At 37.6% G+C, this 16597-nt stretch overlaps 1 protein-coding gene across 1 annotated transcript in view; it reads left to right on the top strand.

Annotated features, from left to right (window-relative positions):
- The window catches only part of MORC1 (MORC family CW-type zinc finger 1), a 172369-nt gene that overhangs the window by 84001 nt on the left and 71771 nt on the right, over positions 1 to 16597 (top strand). The window contains exons 15-17 of the mRNA XM_032406239.1: positions 8538 to 8666; positions 11489 to 11594; positions 16373 to 16511. Coding sequence (XP_032262130.1) covers positions 8538 to 8666; positions 11489 to 11594; positions 16373 to 16511 — 374 coding nt within the window. The remainder of the gene's footprint in view (positions 1 to 8537; positions 8667 to 11488; positions 11595 to 16372; positions 16512 to 16597) is intronic.

Raw genomic sequence — 16597 nt, 5'->3', positions numbered from 1 at the left:
ATGAATTTTGTCAGTGTTCTTTTTTTAATTGAAGTGTAGTGGACATACACTATTATATTAGTTCAAGTGTACAACATGTTTCAACATTTATACATATTATGAGTGCTCACCATGATAAATCTAGCTGTCATCTGTCATCACACAAAGTTGTTACATATTATTTTTTTTTAAATTTTTTATTGTTATGTTAATCCCCATACAGTACATCATTAGTTTTACATATTATTAACTATATTCCCTATATTGCACATTGTATCCCCATGTCTTATTATTTTATAACTGGAAGTTTGCACTATTTATTTATTTAGATTCATTTATTTATTTTAGAGAGAGAGGGCATAGTGGGAAGAGGCAGAAGGAGATGGAGAAAGAGAACCTCAAGCAGCCTGCCTGCTGAGCGTGGAGCTCAACGTGGGGCTCAATCCCACAACCCTGAGATCATGACCTGAGCCAAAATCAAGAGTTGGACGCTCAACTGACTGAGTTACCCAGGCGCCCCTACAAGATTGTACCTTTTAATTCTCTTCCGCTGTTTTGTTCATCCTCCCTGGCAACTACCAGATTGTTCTCTATTTATGAGTTTGTTTCTATTTTGTCTTGCTTTTTAGATTCACATATAAGTGAAATCATATGGTATTTTTCTTTGTCTGATTTATTTCACTTAGCTTACTATCATCTAGGCCCATCCAGGTTGTCACAAATGACAGGATTTCATTCTTTTTTATGGTTTAGTAATATTCCATTGTATATGTATACCATATCTTCTGTATCCATTCATCTGTTGATGGACACTTAGGTTGTTTCCATATCCTGGCTATAGTAAATAATACTGTAATGAACATAGGGATGCATATATCTTTTTGAATTAGTGTAAATACCCAGAAGTGTAATTGCTGGATCATATGATAGTTCTATTTTTTAGTTCTTTGATGAAACTTTATACTTTTTCCATAGTGGATGCATCATTTTGCATTCCCACTCACTGTGCACAAGGCCTCCCTTTTCTCCACATCCTCACCAACACTTGTCATTTCTTGTCTTTTTGATAATAGCCATTCTGACAGTTATGAGGTGATATCTTAATATGGTTTTGATTTGTATTTCCTTAATTATTAATGATCTTGAGCATCTTTTCATGTGTCTGTTGGCTATATGTGTTTCTTTGGAGAAATGTGTATTTAAGTCATCTACCCATTTTTTAATTAGTTTGTTTTTTTTAATACTGAGCGGAGTGAGTTCTTTATATATTTTTGTTTTGTTTTATTTAAATTCTAGTTAGTTAACATATAGTGTAATATTGGCTTCAGGAGTAGAATTTAGTGATTCATCACTTACATAACACCCAGTACTCATCACAAGTGCCCTCCTTAATACCCATTACCCATTTAACCCATACCCTGCCTACCTACCCTAGAGCAACACTCAGTTTGTTCTCTATAGTTAAGAGTCTCCTATGGTTTGCTCCCCCCTGTTTTTCTCTTCCCCTGTGTTCATCTGTTTTGTTTCTTAAATTCCACATATGAGTGAAATCATATGGTATTTGTCTTTCTCTGACTGACATATTTCGCTTAGCATAATACATTCTAGCTCCATCCACATTTTGCAAATGGCAAGATTTCATTCTTTTTGTATGGCTGAGTAATATTCCATTGTATATATATACACTGCATCTTCTTTATACATTTTTCAGTCAATAGACATTTGGGCTTTTTCCATAGTTCGGCTATTGTTGATAATGATGCTATAAAATGCCGGTGCCCCTTTGAATCAGTAATTTTGTATCCCTGGGGGAAATACCTAGTAGTGCATTTGCTAGGTTGTAGGGTATTTCTATTTTTAACTTTTTGAGGAACTTCCATACTGTTCTCCAGAGTGGCTGCACCAGTTTGCATTCCCACCAACGGTGTAAGAGGGTTCCCCTTTCTTCGCATCCTCACCAACATCTGTTGTTTCCTGTGTTGTTAATTTTAGCCATTCTGACAGGTGTGAGATGGTATTGATTTGTATTTTCCTGATGATGAGTGATGTTGAGCATCTTTTCATGTGTCTGTTGGCCATCTGGATGTCTTTTTTGGAGAAATGTGTATTCATGTCTTCTGCCCATTTCTTAATTGGATTATTTGTTTTTTGGATGTTGAGTTTGATAAGTTCTTTATAGATTCTGGATGCTAACCCTTTATCTGATATGTCACTTGCAAATATCTTCTCCCATTCTGTAGGCTGCCTTTTAGTTTTACTGATTGTTTCCTTCACTGTGCAGAAGCTTTTTATCTTGATGAAGTCCCAGTAGTTCATGTTTGCTTTTGTTTCTCTTGCCTCCGGAGATGTGTCTAGTAAGAAGTTGCTATGGCCAGTGTCAAAGAGGTTGCTGCCTGTGTTCTCCTCTAGGATTTTGATGGTTTCCTGTCTCACATTTAGGTCTTTCATCTATTTTGAATTTGTTTTTGTGTATGGTATAAGAAAGTTGTCCAGTTTCATTCTTCTGCATGTTGCTGTCCAGTTTTCCCAACACCGTTTGTTGAAGAGACTCTTTTTTCCATTGGATATTCTTTCCTGCTTTGTTAAAAATTAGTTGATCATATAGTTGTGGGTCCATTACTGGGTTTTCTGTTCCATTGATCGATATGTCTTTTTTTGTTTCAGTACCACACTGTCTTGATGACTACAGCTTTGAAATATACCTGGAAGTCCAGAATTGTGATGCCTCCCACTTTGTTTTCGTTTTCAAGATTGCTTTGGCTATTTGGGGTCTTTTGTGGAATATTTTTGATATTAACCCTTATTGGCTATATGTCATTTTGCAGATATCTTCTCCCATTCAGTAGGCTGCCTTTTTGTTTTGTTGATGGTTTTCTTTGCTGTGCAAAGCTGTTTAGTTTGATGTAGTCCCTTTTGTTAAGTTTTTACTTTTGTTGCCCTTTGCCAGAGAAGATCCAAAAAAAATACTGCTCAGACTGATGTTCAAGAGCAACTGCCTATGTTTTCTTCCAGGAGTTTTATGGGTTTTTGTCTTACATTTAAGTCTGTAATTCATTTTGAGTTGTTTTTTGTATATGGTGTAAGTTTCATTCTTTTGCATGTAGTTGTCCTCAAATGTTCTTTCTATATGTATTGGGATGATCATATTTTTTTTTATCTTTCCTTCCATTAATGTGGTGTATTGCATTTATTGATTTGTGTATGTTGAACCATCATTTCATCCAGGGATAGATCCCACTTGATCATAGCTTATGATCCTTTTTTTGTGTGTGCTGTTGAATATTATTTGCTTGTATTATTTTGAGGAGTTTTCTATCTGTATTCATTGGTGATAATAGCCTGTACTTTTCTTGTGTCCTCTTCTGGATTTGGAGTCAAAATAATGTTGGCTTTGTAAAATGAGTTTGGAAGTGTGCCCTCCTCTTCAATTTTTTGGAAGAGTTTGAGAAGGATAGGCATTAATTATTATTTAAATGTTTGATAGAATTGACCAGTGAAGCCATCTGGTCCTGAGGTTTTCTTTGTTGGGAAACTTTTGATTATTGATTAAATCTTCTTACTAGTTACAGGTTCTTCAGATTTTCTATTTCTTCATAATTCAGTCTTAGACATTTGTATGTTTTTAGGAAATTACCGCTTTCTTCTAGATTAGGCAATTTGTTGGCATATAATTGTTCATAGTAGTCTCTTATCTTTTGTATTTCTGGGGTAGCAGTTGTAATGTGTCTTCTTTGGTTTCTGATTTTGAGTCTTCACTCTTTTTCTTAGTTTAATTAAGGGTTTGTCAATTTTGTTTATATTTTCAAAAAGCAGTTTTTAGTATCATTGATCTTTTCTATTGTTTTTCTGTTCTCTCTTTTATTTATTTCTACTGATATTGGCTATTTTCTTCCTTCTTCTAAGTTTGGGCTTCATTTGTTCTTTTTCTAGCTCCTTGAGGTGGAAAGATTGTTTATTTGAGATCTTTCTTGTTTTTTAATGTATTTATCACTATGAACTTTCCTCTTAGAACTGCTTTTATTGCATCTGTTAAATTTTGGTATGCTGTTTCTATTTTCATTTATCTCAATATATTTTTAAATTTCTCTTTTGATTTCCTCTTTGACCCATTGGTTATTTAAGAGTATATTGTTTAACTTTTACCTGTTTTTGAATTTTTCATCCTTTTCTCCTATTACTAATTTCTAGTTTATACTATTATAGTCAGAAAAGATACTTGATAATGATTTTAGTATTTGTCAATTTGTTAAGACTTGTTTGTGATCTAACATGATCTATCCTGGAGAATGTTCCACGTGTGTTTGAGAAGAATGTGTATGCTACTGCTACTGGATGAAATACTGTGTGTCTATTAGATCCATTTGCTCTAAAGTATGGTTCATGTACATTATTTCCTTATAATTTTTCTCTGATTTATCTATCCATTGTTGAAAGTGAGGTAATGAAGTTTCCTACTATTATTGCATTGTCATTTATTTCTGCTTCAGATTTGTCAATATTTGTTTAATATATTTAGGTGCTCTGATGTTGGGTGTGTATATATATATATATAGATATAGATATAGATAGATATAGACATCTATATCTATATATCTATATCCATAATTGTTATTTCCTCTTGATGAATTGACTCCTTTACCATTATATAATGACCTCCTTTGTCTCTTGTTGCACTTTTTGGGTTAAAGCATATTGTCTGATACCAGTATAGCTATCCTTGCTTTCTTTCAGTTTCTATTTGCATAGGATATCTTTTTCCATCCCTTCATTTTGAGCTTATATATATCCTTAAAACTGAAGTGAGTATCTTATAGTCAATATATAGTTGGGTCTTGTTTTTTTTAATCCACTCAGCCACTTTATGTTTTTGATTAGAGAATATAATCCATTTACATTTAACATAATTATTGATGGATAAGGACTTATTATTGTTATCTTATTGTTTTAATTGCTGTTTTTTAGTTCCTTTGTTTCTTCCTTTCTTGTTGTCTTCCTTTGCAATATGATGATTTTCTGTAGTGTAATGCTGTGAATCCTGTCTCTTTATCTTTTGTTTTGCTTTATTGTTTGTTCTGCTTTACTTTTGTTTATCCTAGGTTTTGCTTTGTGGTTACTATGAGGCTTTCATAAAACATGCTTTAGTTATAACAGTCTATTTTAAGCTTATGACAGGTTAACTTCAATCTCATACAAAATCTCTACCTTGTTACTCCCTTTCCCCACAAACATTGTTTGTTTTTTTATTTCACAATTCAGAATTTACGTTTTAATATTGTATATCCCCTAAGAAATTATTATAGCTATACTTGTTTTTAATACTTTTGTCTTAACCTATATACTATAGTTAAATGATTTATACAACACTATTATAATACTAGAGCATTCTGAATCTGACTATATACTTACCTTTACCAATGAATCTTATATTTTCATGTTTTCAAGTTACTAATTAGTATCCTTTCATTTCAGCTTAAAGAATTCCCTGTAGCATTTCTTGTAAGGTAGGTCTAGTGGTAATGAAAAACCCTAGGTTTTTTGGGGAAATTCTTTGTGTCTCCTTAATTTCTGAAGGACATCTTTGCTGAGTAAATTATTCTGGGTTGGCAGGTGGTGGTGTACTTGTTGTCGTTTTTTTAGCACTTTGATTATATCATCCCACACTCTCTTGATTTGCAAGGTTTCTGCTGAAAAATCCACTGATATCTTGGTGGAGGTTCCCTTATATGGGAGGAACTTTTTTCAGGGTATCTGTATACATGTCTACAGACTGAGTAATGCATAAAAGAAAATAGAAACTGGCATGATATGTTTCCTCCTGCTGTTATCCCTCTGGCTTACTTATTCACTTGCTGAAACATCTGCCTAGTCTTCTGGGGCCAGTCCTTGGAAATTTGTTTTAATAACATGTAAGTTGTGCATGTTGGAGTAGTTTCTATCTGGAGAAACAAAGTTGAATTTCTGTTGACAGTTAGAAAAAGCCATTTCTGACCTCCAGAGTGAATAACTCTGGTTTTTTTCTTTGTCCTGATATCTGCTTTGAATAGTATAATATCTTTTATCAGGTCTGCTCATGATGTTTCGGCTACTGAATATCCTCTCTTCTGCTTTGATAGCCAGTCATTCTTTAGTATTATTTAGTCTTACAAGTAAACATTAAGCGCTGTGTGTGAGCCTCTGAAAAACAAGATCCTAACATAGCCACTGTCTTCAAGGATTTCACTATCTAGAGGGAAAAATAGGCATAAAGTAAACTAAAATGTAATGCGTAAGCGTTAAAGAGTGGTGTGATCACAGAGCAGAGATCATCCCACCCTTGAGAGGTATGTGCCTGTTTCTAACATCCTAGTAGTTTTACCGCCCTTAAAGTGTTTATGTTGGGGTTCACAGTTTATATTTGTTTGAGAAGTTAGGTGGGTTGTGTTAAGTGTGTTTAGTTAATGTTTCATGGAGAGACATGATTTCACCTTCATTTTAACCCACACAGCCATGTTAATAAGGTATTTTGTCAAGATTAGCAGCAGCGTTTTTTGAGGGCTTATTACATGCAGGATGCTGAGCTCCATGTTGAGGGCATGCAAAGTTATAAAGCACAGTTCCTCCTTTGAAAAGGTACAGTATCCTTGGGGAAGCAATAATTAGAGAGAGGATAAATATAATACAGCAGCGACTTAAATTTCTGCAGAGTGTTATAGTTTTTAATATACCTTTGCATTTATTCTTTATGATAACCCTGTAAGGCAAGTTATTATAAACACTTTATGATAAGAAGATTCAGTAGTTCTACAACTAATGTGTGGCAGAGACAGCAGTCCAAGCCACCTGACTTTAATCTGCAGCACCTCTTACTTTGACATAGTAAGAACTGAGTAGTTCATGTGGAAATCAGAGAATGAGGTTTCACAAACCCTGTCCAGACAGCAAAGAATATTTCAGGGTCTGGTGTGCAGTGAAGAAGTAGAGTCTGGGATGGGCCAAGACTGAATGCTGAGCAATTAGCTGAAAGCCAAGAGTTTGAGTTGAGAGAAGCCCAAAAAGCAGAGTCCAAAGGGAAATTTGAGGTGAGAGCTGCTAGGAGTTTTGTGAAGAGACAAGGTAGGAGAGTTGGGAATTTGTGAGGGTCATTTTCAGCCTGGCCCAATTTCATACTTCTTTTTGAAGACGGAGTTCCTTCCTTGCTCGTCTTAATGGCACATAGCATTCTGAACCTAAATTTTAACAGGAATAGTAAAGTATGAGGATGTTTATTTGTAGTTTGCATGGATTATACAGTCATATGTTAAGGTTGATGGAAGGCTGGCCCTACTGCATATATTTTATTTCCAAGGTGTGTATGTTAGATTCTCACTGTTTGGCTTTGTACATTGGTGAAATGTTTTATATCCACCATCTTTCAAGTACTCAGTAGCCACATGTGACTGGTGGTTATCATATTGGACAGAATGGTAAACTTGGATTCTTTTCTTTAAAAAAATGTTTTTAAAGTAACACGTGCACATGTAAAAGTATTCTAAGTGTTCAAGAGGTTAAAAATGAAAGTGAAAGTGTCTTCCCCCCACCTTCTTCTCAATTTCTCTCCCTCTTTCCAATGGCATCTACTATTAAAACTTTCTGTTATTTCCTTTCAGGAATAGGAAGGCATATCCATCAAAATTGTATATGTATAAGCTTTTTATAAATTATAAAAATTGACTATAGTAGGTATTCTGTTTCATATCTTTTTGTTTGTTTCTTTTTGTTTCATATTTTTTTAAAAAAAGTATTATAAAACTCTAAGAGGTCTTGATACAACAATGCATTTAGCTCTAACTACCTATTTTAAAGGTTGCCTAGTGTCCCTTGTTTGGAAATAGAATTTATCAGTTTCCTATTTTAGGTTTTTATGTTGTTTCCTTTTCTTTTCTTTTTCTATTCAAACAGTATTGTGATATATATAGTCTTTGTTTTGTATGTTTGTAGGGAAGAGTCTTAGCAGCGCAATTGCTGGATCAAAGGATAAGAGCACAGCCTCTTAAGAAGGGCTCCTAGTGGTCCTCCATGACAAGTGCTGTTTCTAAGCAAGGAGGGAGTTTAGAATCTGGGGCAAGGGTAGGGCATAAAACACTGGAAGGAAGGGGACTAGACATAAAATAACAGTGAAGAAACTGGCTGTGAGACAAGATGATAAATATCTGTATCAATAGTCTGAAGGGTGGCCTTTAAGTTTAATCAGTACAATTGCTTCTGGGAGTATTTAAGAAAAAAGTTTTAAATTTCAATGTAGTTTGTTGCAATATGTATATATTTTTATAACTGCTATTGTGTTTAATTTTGTTATAAAAATATTGCAATCATAATATATATAGTTTGGAAAATGCAAGTATAAAGCAGAAGATAAATTTCACCCATACTAAGAGAAAACTAATATTAATATTTTTATTTCTTATTTCTGTATATGTAATAGTTTTTACATAGTTGAGATCATATTGTATATACATGTGCTTATATTCAAACTTTGCTTATCATCCTGATCTTGTTGATTTAATTTTCTTTTATTATTTTTTGCCTGCCTTTTTTTTAAGGTAATAGAAATCTAACATTGTTTTGGAATGAATTTGGATATCAGAATGACAAGGACATGGAGAAATCTTTAGATTCTGTTCAGTGTCAAAGACGACAAGCCATGGCCATCCCATTCATCATTCAGTGTGGTGAGTGTTGAATTAATTCCATTCCAATCAGCAAACATTTAGTGAGTTCCCAATAGCAAGTCATTGTGCTAAAAAGTGGGTTGTGAGAGAGACAGAGGTGGGTAAGACAGGGTGCTTGCTTTCAAGGAGATTAGGGTCTAGGGAAGGTTCAGAAATGCATGAAACTACGTGTAATAGAGATTAAAATTAGGTAAATGAGGTCAAAGAGGCATAAAGTTATTTGAGGAGGTGGTGGGAGTTGAGGCCAGGCTTCATGACAGAGGTACCTTCTTCGATATGGCTGTTTCTCTCCCTTTAGTTGTAGAGTTTGTCCTGCCTGTCTTCAGGTCTATGTCTGGGGTATTTAGGATGTTGTGATAGTTATCTAGTGGTCTTTGTGGGACGAGGTGAGCCTGCACTCCTTCAGCTCCGCCGCCATCTTCCTCTACGTCTCTCGAGGTAGAATTTTGAGAGGCGGAGATGTAGTGGGGAGTGTGTGTTAATATCAAGTGTACACTTCAGCTAAAATTTTTGTGATAGAATAATAGACACAGTTATTTTTTATTTTAATACTTAGCACTATGTTAAATATATAGTACTTAGTAATTGACTACTGGATGAATGATGAATGAATAATAAAAGAGGAGAGTGTTTATGTTGAGTAAACCTATTAGAGGGCCTCGAATGCCAGAGTAAGGAGTTTTTCCTTTGGTAAGTAATGACAAGGCTTTGGGAGTTTTTCAGTAGGAGAACATCATTCAAGCATTTAGCACTTATGATTGTGTGCCTCCAATACATCTTCTAGCCACCATATAAAGGGTTAGAAAATTAAAGACATTCTCTACTATCTGCAAGGAATCTGCCATCCAGGGGGAAGGCAACCAGGCAAACAAAAAAGCACACAATAGTAGTTATTTACACAGTGCCTAGGGAACACCTGTCCCACCTTGTCCCTGGGGTGGTCCAAAGAGGACCTGAGCGTCATATGTAACTTGTAGTAAGGTAGTTCTGGCTGCTCAGTGCAGGATGATTTGGAGGAGGGCTAGCGCAATGCTTGAGGTCAGACCTGTGAGGAGATTACTGGCATCATCCAGGAGCCAGGGGAGAAATTGTAAAGGTCCAGAGAAAGTCATGGCTGTGCAATTTCAGAAGAACCTACACGCCAGACATTTAGAAGGAATAATTGAGGAAGTTGATGACTATATGCAACAACCTATTGGATGATAACAATGAAGGCTAAAAGTTACTGTGTGTTTTTGATGTGTGCAAGGTACTGCCAGAATCCAATCTCCAGTATCTGAGAGCTGTATGAAATTGGGCAGATTCCTTAACTTCTTTAAGCCCCAGTTTTCAGACTTATAAAACGGGGTTAGCATTTGTAGCTACATCATACAGCTTTGTGAAAAAATGAATTAACACATGGAAAGTTTACTAAGTGCTTAGGATGGTGTATTAGGGTTTTCTAGGGAAACAGAAGTCATAGGATGGACGGATAGATATTAATTCTGGGGAATTGGTTTACATGATTAAGGAAGCTAAAGAGTCCAGAGACCTGCAGTCAGCAAGCTGGAGACCCAGGAGAGCCACTGGCTTAATTCCAGTTTGAGTCTGAAGACCTGAGGACTGGGAGACCCAGTGATGTAGTTCTAGCCTGAATGTTGACAGGCTTGATACTCAGGAAGAGCTGATCTTTTAGTTTGAGTCTGAAGGCAGAAAAGAAATTGATGTCTCAGCTCAAGACAGTCAGTAAGGAAAAGTTTCTTCTTACTTACAGGACAGTAAGCCTTTTTGTGTCTGTTCAGGCCTTCAACTGATTGGATAAGGCCCACCCATGTTAGGGAGGGTAATCTTTACTCAGTCTATCAGTGCAAATGTTCTCATCCAAAACACCCTCACAGACACACTCAGAATAATGTTTGACCAGATATCCGGGTAACCCATGGATCAGTCGAACTGACACATAAAATTTACCGTCATAAATAATGCCTAGCTTTTATCATTATTATGCCATTTAATCCTCAACGATCCTTTTAGGTAAGTGCTAATATTAATCTCTTTTTACAGATGATGATACTGAAGCATAGAGAAGTATTTTATCCAAGATCATAGAGGTAGTAACTGGTAGAGCTATTCCAGTTCTTAGCTACTGTGACTTCAACACTGTGTGTTCTTAACCAACGTGCATACTGCCTCGATCTTAGATGAACAGAGAGAATGTTTACCTAAGAGCCAGTAGCTGTGTATGTGGATAGAATTCAGGATTAGAGTTGAGAATAGCCTGGAGAGACTGGAGTGCCTTGGTTCTACAGGCAGGCAAGGAACAAAAGGAGGAAATAGACAAAAGTCACAAATCGTAGGATGGAGGGTGGGGTAAGAGCAGGAGACAGGTGCAGAGCGAGGAACTGTGTAAATGGTTCAGAGAGCTTGATTTTCCTTGTTACGTTAGTCACGTGGTTGGAGATGGAAAGTGGTGTTGCTAGCAGAGGGATCGTAGGTCGGAGAAAATGGAGGAGTCGAGTCACTAGAAGTCTTCCTGTGGTTCAAGAAGAGATGCGGAGGGACCTAACCAACATTCTTCTGGCTGAAAGGAGCAGGAACCAACTGGAAAGAACTTCAGCAATAACAACAACCATAATAACAACAATTTATTGGTGGTGTCTTGGGGTAGCTCATAGAATCTTAGACTAGTTGTGCCGTCAGTTATAAAGGTATGTGATTATGGATTCACTTGTCTCTGGATCGAAAGATACATATACTTTTGGTATGTGCAATCTGACATGTTACTTGCTGTGTTCACTTCTGACTGTGCTCTTTCTTGTGTGTGATTTTGTTTTCATTATCAGATCTTTGCCTTAAATGGAGAATCTTGCCTTCTTCTATTACTTATCAGGAAAAAGAATTTTTTGACCTCTGGATTTGTGCTAATAATCCTAACCCCTTGGAAAACAGGTAGTTTTTGATAGTTTCTAAAATTCATTATCCATTTTTAATTCCCAAAATGCATTTGTGTGAAACTGGAAATGTCAGCGATAGGTACATTTTAGCTTAATAGCGGTCATTCTTGTGAACTCTTTCTAGCTCCTTACCACCTGTGGAAATATACTTCGTTAGTCTGCTTTCCCATCAAGATAAAGGAGCCCTGCATGTAATTATCTGCAAACTTTGGGATGTGCAGCTCTGTGCTTCCACTGGCAGGACACCATGACCCAGTGTTGGAGTTCTGCCTTCTAGTTCATTTTCATACAACATACGGCCTTACTGTAAAGGAGCCTTATCCAGAGGGTGTCTCCTGGGGCACTAACCTGTTAGACTATGTGCTTTTTCTATAAGTCACATATTGATTTCATTGCTTTGTGCTCTTGGAGGAAGAAGTTCAGACTAAAACAGGAAAAAGACCGATTAAGTATTGATGAATGTCACTGTTATTACAGACCCTTTAGACTTACATTATTTTCCTTGGGAAGTGAAAGAATGAGTATCCCCCCCTTAATGAAGGCACCCCTGAATCAAACATTGCTTCTCCATGGAGTTTGTTCTAAGTTCTTTGGCCTGGATAAGTGGATCAATATTGCTAATACAGACATTAGAGTAATAACTCCTGTTTTGTTATTTTTATCCAGCCCTAAAAAAAAAAAAAGGAAAATTTAAAAAAACCAGCACAAACACACACCAACATTTCCACCTGGAGTTCCCAAGTTACCCATATTTAGAGACTAAGGAAAATACCAGAGGTGGTAAGGGCTCTTAGATTCCTCACGGCCCAGGGGTTTTTAGTCTTGTTTCTTGGTTTGCAGCAGAACCTGTTTTCCCCAAACAAAATTTGTTCAGACCCCAAATACAAAAGATAAATGCAGAACTTTCCTGATTAAATTGGAAGCTGGGATGTGTGCGAATCAGACTCCATTTCTCATTTCTGTTCTGTACTCTGTAAAAAGCCTAGAGCTCCAGGGAGCATGATTATAAAATACTGATCTAGCCTCAATCCTTCATTTTAGAGAAGTGAAAATTGAAGCCCAGTGGGGGCTAAGATACCTATTCATGAGGCTACTGGCCAAGGTCTCTGATTCCTAGCTGGGTTCTAGCCCTGGCTTGAAACTTAAGTATCTCCCACATAAGAGCCAAGGGTTGGCTCAGTTTCAATATTAAGAATAGTTACTAATATTGATCCCTTCCTATGAGCTAAGAACTTTTCATGCAGCATTAGAATAGTGTTTAGAGTTCTGATTCTGGGGCCAGACTGCCTGTGTTTTTGATTCCCCTGGCTCCATTAGCTGTGAGATCTTGGATAAGTGACAGAACCTCTCTTTCACTTGGCCTTCTATCACTTAGAATGGGGTGTAATCATAGTACATTTTGCGTCGTCTCTGGGTCCAGCTGAGCCCATTAGAAAGACAATTTACTAAGTTTACTAAGTTCTTGGTTACTGGGAGCTTCTTAGTTATAAGACGTGAGAATTTAGGTCCCTTTCTACAGATCTAACATATGTCTGTGACTTCTTAGCACAGTCTTGGGGCATTCTTGGACCCATAGAACTGGTATCTATCCTCTACGGTTTTCCTTACCTCCAGCTTACCATTGTCCATGAATTGGCACACTCTCACCCTCTCCTCCCTGAAAAGTGGTGATGTGATCACAGAGCACTGCAAAATTAGTTGCAAAGCTGCATCAATTCTGTCTCTTTCACACATCCAAATAGTGCCCCTGGTGATGACAGGCAAGAGAAATTTAGCCGCGTCGACAGAAAACTGATGGTCCTTCAAAGCTTAAAATGCAGAGTTGTCTTATAATTTAAGTCCTTGATTCTTGAAATATAATGACATGATTTTGACCAGGTGTATTTCATTTCCACTGAAAAGATTAGGACAAAAAATATGCTTAATGTGACAGCAAGAGATTTAGGGGACGTGTAAAGAAAAACTGATTATGAGGGCAATTACTTGAGAGTTGATACTTCCCTTATTGGAGGTCATTGCAGCTCTAATTCAGTATGGGAGGATGGACCGTGTGTACGTTGACAACATGCCATGAAATAGCAAGACCTTATGCCATTGGATTTGGATAGAATCCCATAAAATCAGTGTATGAAAGTGATGAGAAATACAGTATAGTTATTAGGCAACATTCAGTGAATGGAAGGCCTGAGTAATGGGGTAAAACGTGGCATTGTCTGCATTTACAGAAAGTATAGTGTTATTGTCAGCAGTTAATTGCCAGTTGTCGGCAGGGTTAATGCCAATGAACAGCATTTAAATGAACAATGTCTGTGTAACCAGAACTTAGGCAGGAAACATAATAACAGTTTTCTCTTACACAGCAATTACATATGTTATCTCATTTCCTCTTTATGATAACCATATGAACTTGCATCGCTTCTCAGAGGGGGAAGCAAGTGAGGCCAGGAGAGGCCCAGTGACTTGTCCAGGATGCCTCCCTAGAGCTGAGACTTGAAGCCAAGCCTTTGGATGCAAACCTGTACTCTTTCTGCCTTACCACACCCGGTGTCTGAAGGCATCCTCTTTGTGTGTGTGTTTTAAATTTTTTTATTCGACTGTAGCTGACACACAATGTTACATTAGTTTCAGGTGTACCACACAGTGATTGAGCATCTGTATATGTTGTGCTGTGCTCGCCGCAAGGGAGCCTCCCATCTGTCACCATGCAGATGCTTTTACAGTATCACTGTGTTCCCGATGCTGTGCCTTGTATCCGGGACCTGTTCATTCCATAGCTGGAAGCCTGCATCACCGGATCCCCTACCCTCATTTTGCGCAGCCTCCCACCCCTTTCCCTCTGGCAGCCTCTGTATTAATAAGTCTAATTCTGCTTTTTATTTGTTTATTCATTTGTTTTGTTTTTTAGATTCCGAAGGCCTCCTTTTACATTTCAGGAAGCCTCATGCCAGTCATATGCTCTGTGGTGACAAAATGCACCATCTTACAAATGGTAGTATTATTCTGAGCTGGTCACCCAGGTGGGGTAAAATGAAGCCATTCTTCTTTGGACCACCAGAGCATTTTTTTCTTTTCCACTTTAAACACAGAGGGAGGCTAGACATTTTTTATCACGGTACCTGAGAAATAGGTATCAACATACTTCCGCTACATCCATGCTGTGCGTTTATCTGCATTTGGAAATAGGGATCACCAGCAGGGTAAAAATGATGCCTATCATTTGATAAAACCAAAAAAGTCTGAATTGTGAAAAGGATGTTTAAAATCTCCATGGGTCGTATTGCAAGTTAAAATCTTTAAAGATCATTGAATGGATTGTGTGTTTTATTAAAATACTTGAGGTTGCTCTTTTCTGAATAAAAACTTAATGTTTTTAAGTTAATGTTCATTTTATAGGTACCACCCCACCGATGTCTTCAAATCCATACTGCAGGTGGCTGTATTTATAGCAGATGCCCCCTGATTGGTTTCTCTACCACCTTTTTTTTTTTTTTTAAAGTAACAATAACAACAAATACCATATGTGGGTGGAATTGTTTTTTCACAGTCGTATTTGAATCTGATTGTAGCTCCTCACTCTCCTCTCTTGCTAGGGGGAAGGGAAACATACCCAGCAGTCCTGAAAAACAGAAATCATGGGTTTGATCTGCTTTGCTTTTCCTGCACTGGTTCAGAAGGGAGAATGCCCTCTTTCTAGGCTCAACCTCCTCGTCCCTGTCCTAGGTTAACAACACATTTATTTTGTACAAACTTTGTCCCTCCCCCCTCTTTTTGGTTCCAGTCAATAATAGAAAAACCCATGTGTAAAGCAGGCTCTTAGAACTGACCTTGACCTTTTGCTCCACTCCGGAACTTTCCCAGCCATACCCTGAATAGAGCCACGCCCAGGGGGAGCCAAACTTCTTAACCTTGACAAGCCTGGAAACCAAGGGAAACAATATAATATCTCCATTTTTTGATAGTTTGGCTAACTCAGCTCCCCAGAACATAGCCATGGAACCAAAAGTAGGGGGGAAGAAAAAAGGACCTCCAACCTCTTGAGCCATATGTTTCCAAAGTCATTAGTATTTTATGTCACTATAACGAGGGAGGCTCTCATCCACAGTCTGGTTTTTGTGCATCTACATACAGTTCTACGTGGTTATATAGCATGTGGGAACAGCACAGCAGTAAGGCAGGGAAGCACAGAGGCTGCCAGCAGCAGGGGAGAGAAGGATGTGCACCTGCTGCCGCCGGATCATGGGGCTAATCCGTGATGAAGGGCTGCCCGGGGCGCGGTGACCCGCAAGGCTGTCACTGAGCACTGCATCCCATCCCAGGGGTCCCTGCTCTTCACACTCAGCCTTCACAGTGGATCCACGTGTTTCAGAAGCAGAATTATTTGGTGTCCTTTACAGAGACCTATAGATTCCTACCTGACATTTTTTGGGGAAAAAGTGTTTAGCAATAATGAGATAAGCTTCAATTATCTAAAGCGTTTTTGCAAAAGGCCTCGTTTCATGATCACGCAGGATAAATGAAGCAGTCATAAAAGAATGAATATATTCTCCCATTCTTGTAAATATACCATCCTCCACATTTTCCCTTAAGCTCTTTTCCACGCGAACTGGAGATTTAACGTCATGTGTTAACCTCAGGTCATCAATACACTGCTCTTCCTTTGTATTCAAGTTTTGGATATAAGGCATAAAGAGTATCTTTTTATAGAGGTAAGTCATCTTTTATAGACAATAGTTTTATATTTCTTCCTGACGATGTCTCCTGTTGATTGTGAAGTTGTCATCAGGCAGAACGCCTGCCTTCCATCCCTCTGGGCACCATGAGCTCGGTGTCACCATCAAAAACGGAGAAAGAGAAACAACTTCGAGAGGCAATCCAAAGGTATCACAGTCGACTGGCAGACTCGCAGCCACAGGTGAGCTGTTACTCTTTCCAGAAGCTACTTGAACTCCAGAGCTGTTGGTTTTATGTGTGCGAATCAGCTAATGTGCTTCACCCCTG

Source organism: Phoca vitulina, unplaced genomic scaffold, assembly GCF_004348235.1.
Source record: "Phoca vitulina isolate PV1807 unplaced genomic scaffold, GSC_HSeal_1.0 scaffold8, whole genome shotgun sequence".
Classification (NCBI taxonomy): Eukaryota; Metazoa; Chordata; class Mammalia; order Carnivora; family Phocidae; genus Phoca; species Phoca vitulina.
Note: the sequence above shows the minus strand (reverse complement) of the source record. Positions and strands in the feature narration are given on the sequence as shown.